The sequence below is a fragment of the Urocampus carinirostris genome, chromosome 1 (assembly GCF_059441175.1).
Source record: "Urocampus carinirostris isolate Australia breed hairy pipefish chromosome 1, RoL_Ucar_1.0, whole genome shotgun sequence".
Taxonomy (NCBI): domain Eukaryota; kingdom Metazoa; phylum Chordata; class Actinopteri; order Syngnathiformes; family Syngnathidae; genus Urocampus; species Urocampus carinirostris.
Window position 1 is genome coordinate 10,572,796 of NC_142349.1, and position 14,372 is coordinate 10,587,167.

The 14,372-nt window shown below is 41.0% G+C and overlaps 1 protein-coding gene across 2 annotated transcripts; it reads right to left on the reverse strand.

Annotated features, from left to right (window-relative positions):
- Window positions 1–657: 657 nt before the first annotated feature.
- Window positions 658–6,032, reverse strand: emp1b (epithelial membrane protein 1b). Of its 2 annotated transcripts, none has more exons than XM_088353350.1 (5): window positions 5,893–6,032; window positions 4,369–4,456; window positions 2,542–2,650; window positions 1,654–1,794; window positions 658–1,580 (listed from the first exon to the last, which is right to left on the reverse strand). In XM_088353350.1, the coding sequence occupies exons 2-5, from the start codon at window positions 4,444–4,446 to the stop codon at window positions 1,420–1,422; spliced, it is 489 nt and encodes a 162-aa protein (XP_088209476.1). In that variant the 5' UTR covers window positions 4,447–4,456; window positions 5,893–6,032; the 3' UTR covers window positions 658–1,419. The 2 variants fall into 2 exon arrangements, with proteins under 2 accessions (XP_088209476.1, XP_088209481.1); XM_088353355.1 differs by lacking the exon at window positions 5,893–6,032 and adding an exon at window positions 5,669–5,778.
- Between the last annotated feature and the right edge of the window lie 8,340 nt (window positions 6,033–14,372).

The window sequence follows — 14,372 nt, forward strand, 5'->3', positions numbered from 1 at the left end:
GACTCCAAGGATTCACGGGAACCCGGTTCTTTAAAGGGATATTGCGTATTCTTTGAACTCTAGATGTCGCTGTTTTGTGTAGGGCAAATGAAAATAAGTGTTAAAAAGCACAAGGAAGAATACAAACTAGACTCAGGGACTCAAAGAGACCAAACTGGACCATTTTTCTTCTTTTGCAGAGAGCTTCAGAAACTAAAATAATGCGGAAAACCCGTTGTTTATTTTTCCTTTATCTAGTAACCAAAAGCTGAAATAAACATGATACCCACTATAGCTAACTAAAGCTTGCAGGTGGGCACCACAAATTGTATCGTTTTCGGAAACTGAATAGCTATTTACAGCTCGGGAACGAGTCTAGTCAAGTCTACATTGGCTAGAGGCAACGTTGATATCTCTATTAAAACAGCAAAACGTTCTTTTTGATTTCAGCAGTAATGCAGTTTGAGACTATCTGAACTTTTGGGCCATGTGGAGAGCAGCCAAGCCAGGTAGGAATTTGCCCATTCCCCAAGCATAGACTTGACAAATGTAGTTACTGTAATATCCACCTGGCTTCCATTGAAGAGGTGAGGCTACCAAAATATGACACAAGGAATGTGGGTTAAGTGTTGCACCAAATTATCAATTGTGTTAGGGAAAAAGACCTCATTCCAGTAATTGGTTGGAAATCTTTTTATTATAGTAAAAATAATTGTCATTGTCATCCATGATGTGAAACAACATAACAGAACAGCATTAGATATACAAAGCTTAACAGGAAACATATTTACACTTATTAGGTAAAGGCAGTTTTGTGTGTCAATTCCCAAGTCAGCAACGCCATTCAGGATGGTTTGCATCTTAAAGGTGATTGCTTACTTTGTTGTTGCATTAGCAAACTGTTCAGGTTTTACAGTACTCAATCCGAACGACTGTTATTCTCATTCTAAAATTAAACAAGCACAACCTGGAGACAAGATGCTGCAAAAACATATTTTGGCACCGCATATTCTGCTGAGTAATTGCTAAATGTCATTTTGGACCAACGCTGTAATGTTGGGGCAGCACCAGAATTCATTTGAGTAACACTTATCGTAAAAGCAAGACCAGGAAAATAAAGACTAACTTGATAGTTATAAAATAATGGGAAAACTATGAATAATATTAATCACCCCCTCTTTATGAAATTATTTCATATGTGTACAAACACAGACAAAATACATTTGTTATAAAACATTGTTTTGTTGCTGGAAATAGAGTCATTTGTTTATCTTTGATCATAATACACATTTAGGCCAAACCATGTGGAAATCGTATTCCACTTTTCTTGCCATGTGGAATGTTGCAATTTGCTTTTTCTCAGTAACTACATATCAGTTATTTTTTCAAAAGAATTTGTCCAGCTTAACTGTTTTTAGTTGGTTAATGCTAGTATCATTTTCATCCAGTCTTCTTACGTAGAACAAAGTAAGTGACGGCGGAAATAAACGTGAGCGCAAAGGAGATCCACGCCAGAATATAGCAGTGACCGTAGGAACCAAAAGCTTCATCCAGATGGAAGCGGTCCGTGTAGATGGAGGCTGCGATCATGATGCAGAGACCTGAAGGAGGGGAGATTGTTAGCGACAAACAAATCTTGCCACAAAAAGGTGCTGCAAAATGACTCCAACTTACAGGCGAGGGCTTGGAAAACGCCGGAGATGGTAAACCTCTGGCCTTTGTTCAAGGTGAAGAGCTGGGCTACGAACACGAAGATTCCCAGGATGGAGAATATACAGGCGAGTACTGAGCTGGCTTGTACTGCCTGAAGGTAGTCTGCAGGAGGAGTCAAAAATATATTGTTTATCTAGAATCAGGTTTTCCCCCAGTGCTTAAAGCACTGAAATTTATTCTGTTTTTAATAGTGAACATCTGTAAAGGTTCTTTATTTTGACTACTATTTCTCATGTTTGTTGATTTGACTACTGGACACTGTTTACCGTTTGCTTGGCACTACCAGCCAAACATGATGCTGTTCTTTGAACCCACACCCTTTAGGGAGGATCAGATTTTTGTAACCTACTGAATTTGAAAAAGAAAGGGCCCAGGGGAGCGATTTTAGAACAGATTACAATTTCTTTCCTATCAGAGGTTTGGGTCCTCTCCTGTTCTCATTACAAGTTCAAACCCCATTAATGACTTCTTTACTTTTTCTGAATATCTACTAAACTACAAACTTATCAGCTACCAAGTAACACTTGTGTATAACCGATCCTTATACTCCCTCCTCGTATAAACAATAATCGTATTTCTCTTGTTCAACTCCTCTCCACGTTAAATAAAATGTGCGAGCTTTCCCATCCCTGCCCCAGAGTCTTAGCAAGTATCCTCGGGGTTACTTGGCTCTAATCAACACTTTTTTAAGAACAATGACGAACAATGTATGGAGTTCAGTTTAAACAATAAATAATTCCACCAAACTACAAGCGCTTAGCGAATGTTTGAATCTAAAAAAAATTGCTCAAATTGAATGAGATTACGACATTCAACGCATTTGGGCGGTGCCAGGACGGCTCATCTTACCCTGTGGGTAGTGCGACCCTGTCGGTAGGTCAGTGTAGTTCCATGCTCCGTTCATGTATATCCACCGGGCCCACACGTCAGTGGAAATTGTTTCAGTCACCCACCAAGCCTGAGGACAAACAAGATAAATCAGCAGTCCTTACTTGGTGATAAGTTCCTAAGATTTGCCGCCAATGAATCGCTCGTAAGGTAGGAAATGTGTTGAAAACTGCACGACGGAGGCATTTACTTTTCGTGCTCGGGCATGTTTGCATTTAAAAATCCTGTCGGTCAGTGCGGCATTCCGCAAGCCTTGAAGCTGAATGCGGCACTCGCGACGAGCATTTCACATATTTGTGCCTGGATGACGAGTATGTGCAGGCGCGTCTCACCAACAAGTGGGAAGCAATCACAGCCACGTGCCTTATCCATATGTCAAGTTGTCAACTTTTAACACCCCCCCATACCAGTAAGACAATGAGCCCCATAGAGTGAAAAAAAAAAAAAGTGACGGAAAATTTGCCAGTCAATCACTCGTCAGGACATCCTTTCGCTGTCACCAAAACATACCAGGGCACACATTTTCAAGTCTGCAGTGGTTAGGCACGCCGCAAAACCCTTACGGCAATGACGCGTGTGGGCGTGTCCGCTTGCACAAGTATGCACAACTACTGGGCCTCTCAATTCCATTTTGTATCATGATAATTAGTGTTGCTTTACAGCAACAGCTTGAGCAGGGAAGCCCAGACGTCCCTTGTTCCCATACACTTCGTCCACCACAGTCAGCTGAGAGACATAGTGTCTCTAGTGCGGGCATGTCAAACATACTTCCTTTGGGCCGATCTGGCCCGCTAGTTGATTATGTCCAATCCGCCATAAATTTGTGAGAATGAAAAAAATATATATGCCGGTCTATGTCACTTTTATCAACAGTTATGATTTCTTTTAAACAATTGAAAATCAAATACTCTCTCCAGTTGCTAGAGGGCCCTGTTGAGTTTGTATAGTGTGGTGAGTTGGTCCTAGTGTACAACAGCATTCATTCAACTCTTAAGCCAGTTAACACATACCCCGCCCCTTATTTGGCATTGAATGCGTTTACTGGTTTATTTTACACCTGAACCGACTCAACACACTACGAAAACTCAACTCTAGCGGTTTGAGAGTCCATTTGGGTTGCTTTTTCCTTCAACCATAACTTATGATAGACATTACATAGAAATTCGCTTCTATTCTTGACATACTCATAAATTTATGGCAGGCCAAATTAAATCCTCAGGTCGAGTCCGTGGGCCGTATGTATGACATTGTGATTAGATGTAAGATTGGGCCTAAAAAATTCCAGCCCCACCCAACCAGGCACCCGGGTATAAAATTCCAAACCAGCCCAAGCCCAAAGTTAACCCAAAGCTGCATTTCGGCGCCATATGTACTTTGGCGCCCAAGTGCAGCACTGACGTTTGTTACTCAAGTAAAAGTACTGTTACTTCAGAATAATATTACTCAAGCAGAATTAAAACGTAGTCATCCAAATAATTGCTCGAGTAAAAGTAAGTGCGACATACAATGCTGTGCAGATCTTCCACAGAAAAAAGGAAAATTCAAAAAAAAGCGAGAAAGAGGCCAGACCCAACTTAATGATTGACATTTTTTGCCTGAACTTGGTGCTGGATTCGGGCCGGGTTCAGGTGCTGGCCAAAGATCCTACCACTAATGGTGATCCATACCATTTAAAATTAAATGTTCATCATAATACAAAATGTTCCCAGTGCTTTTATGAACCGTTAGCAAATTTTGATTAGGTTGATTGAATTACTTTAATCCTAACTTGCCATCTCGATCACTTACATTGTCGATGGTGGCCACCAAAAGTAGGATGATGCAGATGATGTGAAGGGCAAAGATGGCGGCCAGGAGGATCAGCATGGTGGCGGTGCTGTGTCGGAAGAAGAGACATAATGAGAAACTATCTCTTAAACGTATTCACAGCTATCGACAGCTACAGATGAAATTGCCATTCTCTCAACTACCGCCTTGGACTTCCTTTTTTTCACCATTTTCTTGCTACGCTAACAAAAAGTGAGCAGGAAATCACTATCCAACCCCCTGCCTGCCTCCTAATATGTTACACTACAGTAATGTGTTATGTTACCAAAATTCTACCATAACTTTTTAAAGACACCTCAATCAATGCACCCCACCTTTAAAGCTACACATTAAAATCAATTTAAATATTTTTCAAGTAAGCAAGAAATTAAATACAGCTGCTGGTTTTGTGGACCTGTGGCAGGTATTTCATCTGAGATACACACACCCATCTTCATAAACACACACCTGGGCAAGGCAGAGTCCTTGCTCGCGCCCATAGCATAGGTTTTCCCAACTGCAAATTATTTAGAGTCCAATAATGTTGGCTTTTAGACCTGAGGAGGGAATGCAACTAACCCAATCTTGACTACATTTAAGGAAAGGAGGGAAGCTCATGGCGGGAAGATGAGTTTGGACTTGCCTGCAGACGCCTGCGAGAAAGCTGCCACTCCTTAAAATAACTGTAAATAATATTCCCCTTCTGCAATGGGACTGCGCCTAAATTTATCCCTCCCCGAGTTATAATTTCTGCACATAAATAATCACACACAAAACCGCACGGCAACTCAAACACATTCAGGGTGTATTGTAATGTTTGTAGAGAGGCAGCCACACCCTATGAGAGAATGTAATGGAAAAATTTAATTACAGTATTTTGAAATACAAATTCACATGTAACTCTTTTTGTGTTTTAGGTTAATGGGTGTGAAATATGGAAGAGTAAAATTTGGAACTTGTTAAAAATAAGGAGTGGTCAAGGGTTGGGCCAAGTCTCGTGCACGCGCACAGAATAAGCTGTAAAAATATAGACGGTAAAACACGTGTTGACGCCCAAAGGATCCACAGAAAAAAAGTTTGGCCTTCTTTTATCTGGTTTCTCCTGCTAAAATGGAGCGCAAGATTGAACGGGCAAATATTTGAGTTGTATAATCTCCGCCGGAGGCGAGAGCGCTGAAACACTGAGCCCCTTTTGTGTCAGAAGGCAATATTTTAATATATTACTGGAAAAGGGATATGCAAGAGCTGCAATGCCTAAAAAAGCTTGGAAAAACACATCTACCTTTTTCATACTTTCAACACAACCCCGTCGCATTGCAAGGAAGTTAAATGTCCAAAATCCTCAAGTGACTCTTAGAAATAGTGATGAAACATCCGAAATTGATACTTAAAATTAGAATCAATCCGGAGGACACCCTCAACTGCAAATCACATTAAAACAAAAACTTATCAACCTTTAAAATGATTGCTAGTAGTAAAGGGAGTCAATACAAGTATTGAACTTACTGTTTGATGGCTGTCTGTCTCGAACACTAATTTCAGACTCAGACTGGCCGAGTACAAACATGAGCCACTACCCGTCCGCCCACTTTGGCCCCGCCTTCTTTATTTTACCAAGGCCACGCCCCTTTGCCTGGTCTGCTTCAATACGCGTCCCCTTTTTTGCTGCCTCACAACCGTGGTAGTGATGGCAATTACGGCTTTTTTAGAGAAGCGGCTTTTTTGGCTCGACATACTATTAAGAGTCTGTTCTTTCGCCACCTATTCGGCTCTTCTGATTGTTTTTGTTGTCTTAATTCGTATCCTACCGGTTATCATGTAGCATTACGTACAAAATGGCTCAAAAGGGGAGTTAGGGCGGTGGGGGGAGTGAATAAAGCAAAAAGAAAAGAAAAACATAAAAAAATAATTAAGAAGAAAAAAATGACAAGGGAGGAAAAAAAGAATAAAGAAGAAGAAAAGTCAGGGAAAATGAATCAAAAGAAGATGAAGTAAAGAAAAGAGAGAAATAGAATGAAGAGAGAAAAAGGAGACAAAAGCTAGAAAATAAAAGTATAAAGCTAGGGTAAGGAGAAATGAAGAACACAAATGAAAAAAAGTATAAAGAGAGGAATAAATAGGAAAAAAGCTTGGAAAGAAAGAAGGAAGTCAAAAGACAAAATTTCAATAGCATATATTTTTTCACTCAACAGTGAACGTTTAAATAATTTAAACTTTGAACCCTTTTATACGAAGTAAAACTTAAGGTCAAGCAACTCAGAATCTCTGAAAAATAATCTCATCTCATCTCATTAGCCGTACCGCTTATCCTCATTAGGGTCACGGGGGGCAGGAGCCCATCCCAGCCATCTCCGGGCAGTGGGCAGGGGACACCCTGAACTGGTTGCCAGCCAATCGCAGGGCACACACGGACAGACAACTCATTCGCTCATTCACACCTATGGACAATTTGGACCGACCAATTCACCTGAAATGCATGTTTTTGGAACGTGGGAGGAAACCGGAGTGCCCGGAGGAAACCCACGCAAGCACGGGGAGAACATACAAACTCCGCACAGGAAGTCTGGAGCTGGATTTGAACCCACGACAGGTAAATGCGTATTGACCAATCACAAGAGGAAAAAAAGCTTCTCAAAGGAAACCAACGCTTGATTTTTCAAGAGCTGGCTCACAGAGACGTTTCGTTCACAAGCGATACATAACTAAACCCGCAACAGGTTTCTGCAACACTCCTCCTACACGCGCACTCACGTACAAGCACGCACACGCACGCACACGCAAGCGCACACACACAGTGGGACCATTTTAGGTTGCAGTACATACTTTCCAGCTTTGGTGTCTCCTGACTTTGTCACTCAGTAGATGGAGATTTTGTTGTGGGAAGGCAGCAGATGACTCACTCACTGACTGGGGTTTGCAGCGGGAACTCCCTTAATACTGGACCTTGTTGAATGTGCACAGGTTGCCAGGGAGACAGACTAGCCCAATCATAATCACATATTATAGTAGTGGTGGGCCGTCAGGACCTGCAAGGCCTCTAAGCCGACCTAAAAAATAACTAAATCATGTGATATTAATCATATTTTGTCCATAAATACTTGTTAAATCAAAATCGTCTGTCAGCTTCCTTTCATTGCCTTTCCCCTGGTTGTGTTTCTTCAAGATATGTTTTATATATAAATGTTTTCATATGTAAGCATTTAACCAATCACATTTCAGCAATTACTTGTTACCAAAGTCGGAAATCCCCTAAGAAGCCTTCACAATCACTTCTGCTGTCAACTTTTCATAAAATAAGTGTTGAGGAAGATGTTGCTTTAAACAGATTTCAAGTTGGCGATATCAGGGCCTTCTAGCAGGCATTGTGAAAATCAATCATTTTACAAACTATGATTGGCCAAGAAGGAGCAATGCACCAAAGTGACTGTGACAACCGCCGATAAACTTCAAGAAGATGAAGAATGATTGGTTAGTGTAGAGTATACTAGCCAGAGCTATCAGACTGTATCTATATAGCAAGCTGCAAAAGCAAATTATTAAAGAGCAAATATATTGTTGCTTTGATGTAATGTTTTTGTAAACATACGGCTGAAAGAAGAGAAAAAATTTTGGTAGCAGATTTTCAAGACAACATTTTGAGAAAAGATGGACATCCTTAAGACAGTTGCGACAACTCAGAAGCTAGCAAACCTGTCGCAACCGGGAAAATGGTTTGTCCGCCACTTTCAGCCCACGAATTACAAGTGGTACTTCTGGCTCACAGGCCCACAGGCCACAACTGTCAACATTAGCTTCAATGGTAATAGAAATGAACTTCTTAATGAAGCCGAAATTTACAGACAATCATATGTATGACAGACTAATTGAAATCTTCTCCATGAATGAAATAAATATGGATTTTGTGTACAATTTTTTTTTTTTTTTTTTCGTGAGTAAAGTCTGGCAATATTCCTAAATAATATTGCAATTTAATGATGTTATTATTGATGCTTTGTTATATGTGTCTTAATGATGTTATTATTGATGCTTTGTTATATGTGTCACAGCTGTAGCTGCAGCAAAAGTTTTATAGCGATCGAATAGTTCTTGAGGGTTGGATGGATTCAGACTACTGAAGGCTCAGGTATGAAATGCATGGCCCACCACTCCATGATAGGGACAAAAGTTTTGGACATTACTCCTACAGGACGACAAAAATTAAAGAAAAGTTGTCCGCGTTTACTTCCTGGAAGACGTCATACCACATATTGTGGGACATGTTTATTTTTGTTTTTTTGATTCAGAAGATCCGAGCCCCCCTACTGAAAATGTGGCTGTCTATTTATTGTTAATTAATTCCTGTAATATATGACTTTGTGTAAATATAAACACAACGTCAAAGATTTTCCAGTAGCATTTGCTGCCGATCAACACCCTTCTCTTCCTGCTTTTGTTCCAGAGGAAGGAGTTTCAGGAAGAAAGAATGTTGCCGCTTGTAATCGAGAAAGAGGTCGGGGCAAATGAGTGCATGTCACAGCTTGAGTGAGGAAAGGTTAGAAAAAAAGGGCGGGGAACTAAGAATTTGAGTGAAGGTATGGAAGAAGCAAAAGGGATGAAAATTGAAGTGAAGGAGGCTTCATTATTATTCATTGTTGCTTGTTTATAGCCAGTTGTATATGCCTTGAATGTTTCCAGTGAGTCAAAGTCATCTGACCCTCTACCGCGTGTGTTAGCGACACGTTGTTTGGTTATAAGGAAATTGGAACAGGCTCTTGAATCGTATCATGTTGCGGAATTTACGGCAAACACACCATTAGCTTTGTCGCTAAGCCTTTTCATTTGCAACCATATTCGATTTCAAAAGGGTAAATGCAAACTTTCTCGGATGAATGTCAACTGGAAAGCACAACCAACCATCCGTAGCGTAGGAAAGCAAGATATGAAGATAGAGATCTGATTTTTATCGAAACAACCCTGAGAAGTGAATCAGGCAGGTGTTGTTTACTAAGTGTTAGCGGATGCATGAACTACTCTAAAAATTGCTACTACACACTTCAATGAACTCAGATTCAAAAACATTTGAGTCCAAGACATGTGTAAACACTAGTGCGCCTCAGACTAGGGGCAGTGTTTGTGCCTTGCTAAAGGGCATTTCAACAGTGCTCCACAAGTAGAGTAGCACAGTTTTGTCAATGGTAAGACTTGAATCCTGTTCTTTCTATTTCACTTGTTCGAGTTGATCAACTGTCAATCATTATTTTCTGCACCGCTTATCCTCAGTAGGGTCGCGGGGGTGCTGAAGCCCATCCCAGCTATCTCCGGGCAGTGGGCTGGGGACACCCTGAACTGGTTGCCAGCCAGTTGCAGGCGACACAGGGACAGATAGCTCACTCTCTCATTCACACCTACTTTCACACAATTTGGACTGGCCAATTAACCTGACATGCATGTCTTTGGAATGTGGGAGGAAACCGAAGTGCCCGGATGAAACCCACACAAGCACAGGGAGAACATGCAAACTCCGCACAGGAAAGCTGGTAGCTGGATTTAAACCAAGCCAGCAGCCTCATTGTTTTACGTGTTAACTAGTGGAAGATATTACAAGAGTTTTTAAGCTGTTTGACTAGTTTTTGTGGAGAATGCCTAGTCGTTGCGTTACAGATGGATGCAGTAATGGTACAACAAAAGTGAGCAGTCAAAAAGGGGCTAACTGGCAAAAAACACTCGGAGAGCAGCCAAAAGGGGGCTAATCGGGACCGATCAACAAAAAGTCGCGGCAGCCTAGGTGGGAAAACGTGAGGCAGAACAACCCTAAACACGCAGAGACCTAACTAGGAACCAACAACGAAAAGCGGCAGCGCCTACGGCAAAAATTGCGAAGCAGGCCGGTAATCAATCAAGAGGCAGAGCAAAACCAGCGCTAACGCCAGGCAAACGACACACGTGGAAAGCCAACGAACGCCAAACGGGAGCAAAGAAAGAAAGAAAGCAGCCCCGATGTTAATCAAAGCTAACAGGACAAAATTACACCAATCGCAAACCACGTGGCGAAAAAAAACACAAAAAAGACACATTCTGAAAGGACGCAGAGGCAAACAAAAAACGCATGCTTTTACAGCTGAAGGTAAACATAACCTACCCAGCTTTTGGAGGTTGAAGCACACAACACCGACAAATAAGTCACTAGGTCACCAGCGACGGCATAAGCAAAGTACCAATTTCTCCAGACAGAAATGAGCGGTGTGCAACCGCTGTTCACTACAATCACATTCCGTTTCGGAGCTTGCCTCACATGTTGTGTTAACGGGATGTGCCATTTTGAAAGTTGTGTGTTCTTTCAAGGACATCACAGCTCTACAGCAAACAAGCCAGATGGGTTAACCTTGAGATTAACCCGGTACGTGGAATATTTTGCAATATATTTGCATATTTGTGGGGAGGAACAATAGACGTTCTGTATCTAATTGAAAAAAAACAAAAATCTGTGAATACCTGTCGGCATTCGCGGCTCAAGCATTAGGTCTCATCCATCTATTCATTTTCCAGCTGCTTGTCTTCACAAAAGGCTGGAGCCCTTTCAACTGTCTTCTGGTACTGAGGGTCACTCTGGCAAACACCCTGGAATGGTTGCCAGCCAGGGGCACATGGAGACCACCATTCACACGCTCACTCATATCTAAGGAAAATTTAGACCTCGCAATCACCCTGCCATGCATTTTTTTGGGAATTAGACGAGGACCGAAGTGCCGGAGATAACCCACTCTGGCACGGGGAGGACATGCACACTCCACATATGTAGGCAGGTATCTTGAACCCAAAACCTCTGAACTGTGGGGCGAGCGTGCAAACCAGCTCTCCACAGTGCCACCCATATAGTCACATTCAGTGGGAATTTACCAGTTCAGTACGACCATTTTGCCACGTGCGGGAGTGTCGGCTAAAAATGGCAACACAGTTTCTAGCTTTTTGGCCAGCAATTAATCATGTTGAAATGTTCAGGGGATTCCATTCAGCCTAAATTTAGAATTGGTTGACAATATTAAACTTTTTCTCATTATTTGTTATAGCCAAGGTGGCAGCACAGGTAAATACTGTAATTTAGGTAAAATTGTTTTCCTTCCATCTACTTTTTAATTTTACTGAAATTGTAATTGTTTTTCAATACAAACACTAAAAATGGTGCATGAAATAAGCAAAATTATACTATTTTAAAATGAAAAATAATGTTTGTATCTGATAGTGGATTTTTTTTTAACTACATTTCAATTTGCTTGATGACAAAAATAATAATTAAAATTTACAAAAGTAACTGTTAATGGCATATTTGTTTTTGTTTTTTCCAACAAAAGTTCAAAGATCGAACAAAATGTTCCAAAATGATTTCTCGTTGTCAAGAACCATTTTGGGGTGCCCCCGAAGCACAGATTAGTCCGGTATATAAAGTCCTCCATCCAGGGAGGGTTCGGTACACGGAAAGTCAGGTATCGAAGCAACAGTATCTAAAACACAGGCGAGGGGTCGGTATTCCAGTAAACCCAAGCAGTCCAAGAGTTCATCAGCGTGCGCTCGTGATCCAGAAGAGCAGGCAGGGATTTGATACACTGGAAGAACATGGAGCTGAGACAAGGGTGCTTGGGACATGGCAAAAACGATAACAAACTAGCAAGGAACCAAGGGGCAGAGTACTAATAAAGGCAATAAACCGAGATGTGAAAGGAGTAAAAACCATGGGGGAGTCAAGGCACGTGACCACAGACATGAGGAGGAAAATTGAACCTGTTAGTGGTTGGCCAAGTAAGGTAAAGTAGAGAACGTTTGGAGAGAGATAGAGATAAACCTATAGAGAAACAGAAACCTAAGCGCAGGATTGTGACAAAGTTGATGTACTCTTCAGTCATAAGGTGAAGCCCGAGTTATATAATGTCCTCATCCCTTAAAACCAACAATAAAAAATGGGCTGCCCTCAGAGAAAGCAAGTGGATATTTCTTCTTCACTCCTTTTCATGAAACACAAAATTTCATGTTTTGCCATATGATATTGTTCGTGAATCCTTTGCAAATTCACGTACCATCAAATTATGCAAGAAAACCTAAATGTCACTCAATTTTCAAATTTTTTAAAAATCTAAACAACTTCATTCGCCGGGCCATGTTTGCTTTGTCACATGATAATGATGACAAATGTTGTATTTGAAAAAATGCAATGATTGTGCTGTGCACTGGAGTGAAGCAAAGAGTGAGAACAGAGCGAAAAAGCAGAGGAGAGAATGCCGTCCAACTGGATCGCGTCCTAGGTGTGTCAACCCCACCTTCGGGTGAAGGAAACCAGCAAATGTTGCTGTACGCTGCACATCCCGTATGACTGAAACACTCCCTGACGTGTTCGTTTTTCGACCACATGGATGATGCAAGAAGTTTTGTACTACCAGTTGCTGAGTGTGGGGGGGTGTTAGGGACTCGATGGACGCGGCGCTGTTTTAACCGAGCACAAGTCAACTCATCACGTGGTTGTCACTAAATTAGTAGGACCAATGATGTGTAGCTTTCTTATCAAACAGTTCTTTGTCATATCACAATCCCGATAAAAAACGGAAAAAAAAGAGAAAGTGAGAGTGTATGTGTATGATGAATCCCTTTGGTAGGTGTTCCCAAGTGTAACTGGGTGCGGGTGCTTGTGTTAAAGACAGTGTGTAATATTTGACCATTAGATGTCTCGCTATTGTGCAGTGCAACCGAGAATGAGTGCTAAGAGCACAATTAAGAATACAAACTACAGAGACTCAAAGTGACCAAACTGCAGCATTTTTATGAGTGTACTAGTCTTCATCCTCTATCTCTTTCTGTTTTTTCGTCTTTTTGTTCTTTCTACTTTTCTATTGGTATATATTTTTCTTCTTTTCTCTGTCCTGTCCTGTTCATTTCCTATTCACTCGACTTTTTTTTTTGCCATCTGTCTTTGTCTTCTGTCTTTTTAGCCTTCTCTATGTCTTCATGGTAATACTTTATTTGGGCACTTACGTCTTTTTACTTTTTATGATTCCAATTATTTCCCTTAATTTCCAGCTTCTTTTGTCCATCTTCATTCTCATCTTTCATTTTCTGCACTTCCCAAGACCTGTTTGATTCCAATTGTAATTTGTTCCAAGAAAAGAAAAAAAAAAGGAAAAAGGGGGAAAAGACAAGGGAAAATATATTAAAAAAAGAAAAAAAAGGGAAAAGGAAAATAATCTAGAAAAATAAGAAGCGTAAAGCAGCAAGAGGGCTGCATATCATATCATGTCTTTCCAGGTGAGCCTCTGGTGAAATAAATGCTGAATCCTTGACCTACGTAATTTAAAACTGCATACTTGTATAGGTGGTGGCAAGGCAGCTGAGTGGTTAGTGCGAAGCTTTGCAGTGCGGAGGTGCAGGGTTAAATTCCGGCTACCACAGCCACCCCCACATCCCTAGTGAGGATAGATGGATGTTTATAAGAGTTTATTGATTCTGCTTTACACTTTTAACCCTCCAGTGTTCCTCAGGTCAAAATGACTTGCCACTCTGATCTTAAAAACCCTAATTGATTTTTCATCAACCTTAAATCATATGACTTTTCCTAGATTGGTCCCATTGGTAGAAAAAAATGAAATGTTGCTTTAATTCCCATTCCCATGTACGCTGTATAAAAAGTAATAAAATGGCCCTTAAAACAAGGACAGAGAGTTAAATGTTTTTTTAACCATGAGGCACTACATTACATATCGTCCCTTTAATTTCCTGCTTAAAATTTACGGTAGTAAAGTCAACGCAGGGCACAGTCTAGTATTCAACGCACAGAAACAAGCTATGCAACTTTGACATTTTTATATTTCCCTTGAATGAGTTACAGGCCCGTCACGATAAAAAGTCCAGTAGTTCGGAACAATGAAAAGGGGCCTTATAAGAGGCCCGGCTGCCCCAGCTGAAATCCTCGATAAAGCAGCGACATTTTCATAAAACCATAATTTTTAATAGCTTCGTCGAGCCCA

What these genes read in the sequence shown, in the direction of transcription:
- emp1b (XM_088353350.1), bottom strand. Translation starts at nt 4,446, where the DNA reads ATGCTGATCCTCCTGGCCGCCATCTTTGCCCTTCACATCATCTGCATC. An exon ending in AGGGTCGCACTACCCACAGG is followed by an intron (nt 1,795 to 2,541) that starts GTAAGATGAGCC and finishes CTCCTCCTGCAG; the next exon opens with ACTACCTTCAGGCAGTACAA. An exon ending in CGTTTTCCAAGCCCTCGCCT is followed by an intron (nt 1,581 to 1,653) that starts GTAAGTTGGAGT and finishes CCCCTCCTTCAG; the next exon opens with GTCTCTGCATCATGATCGCA.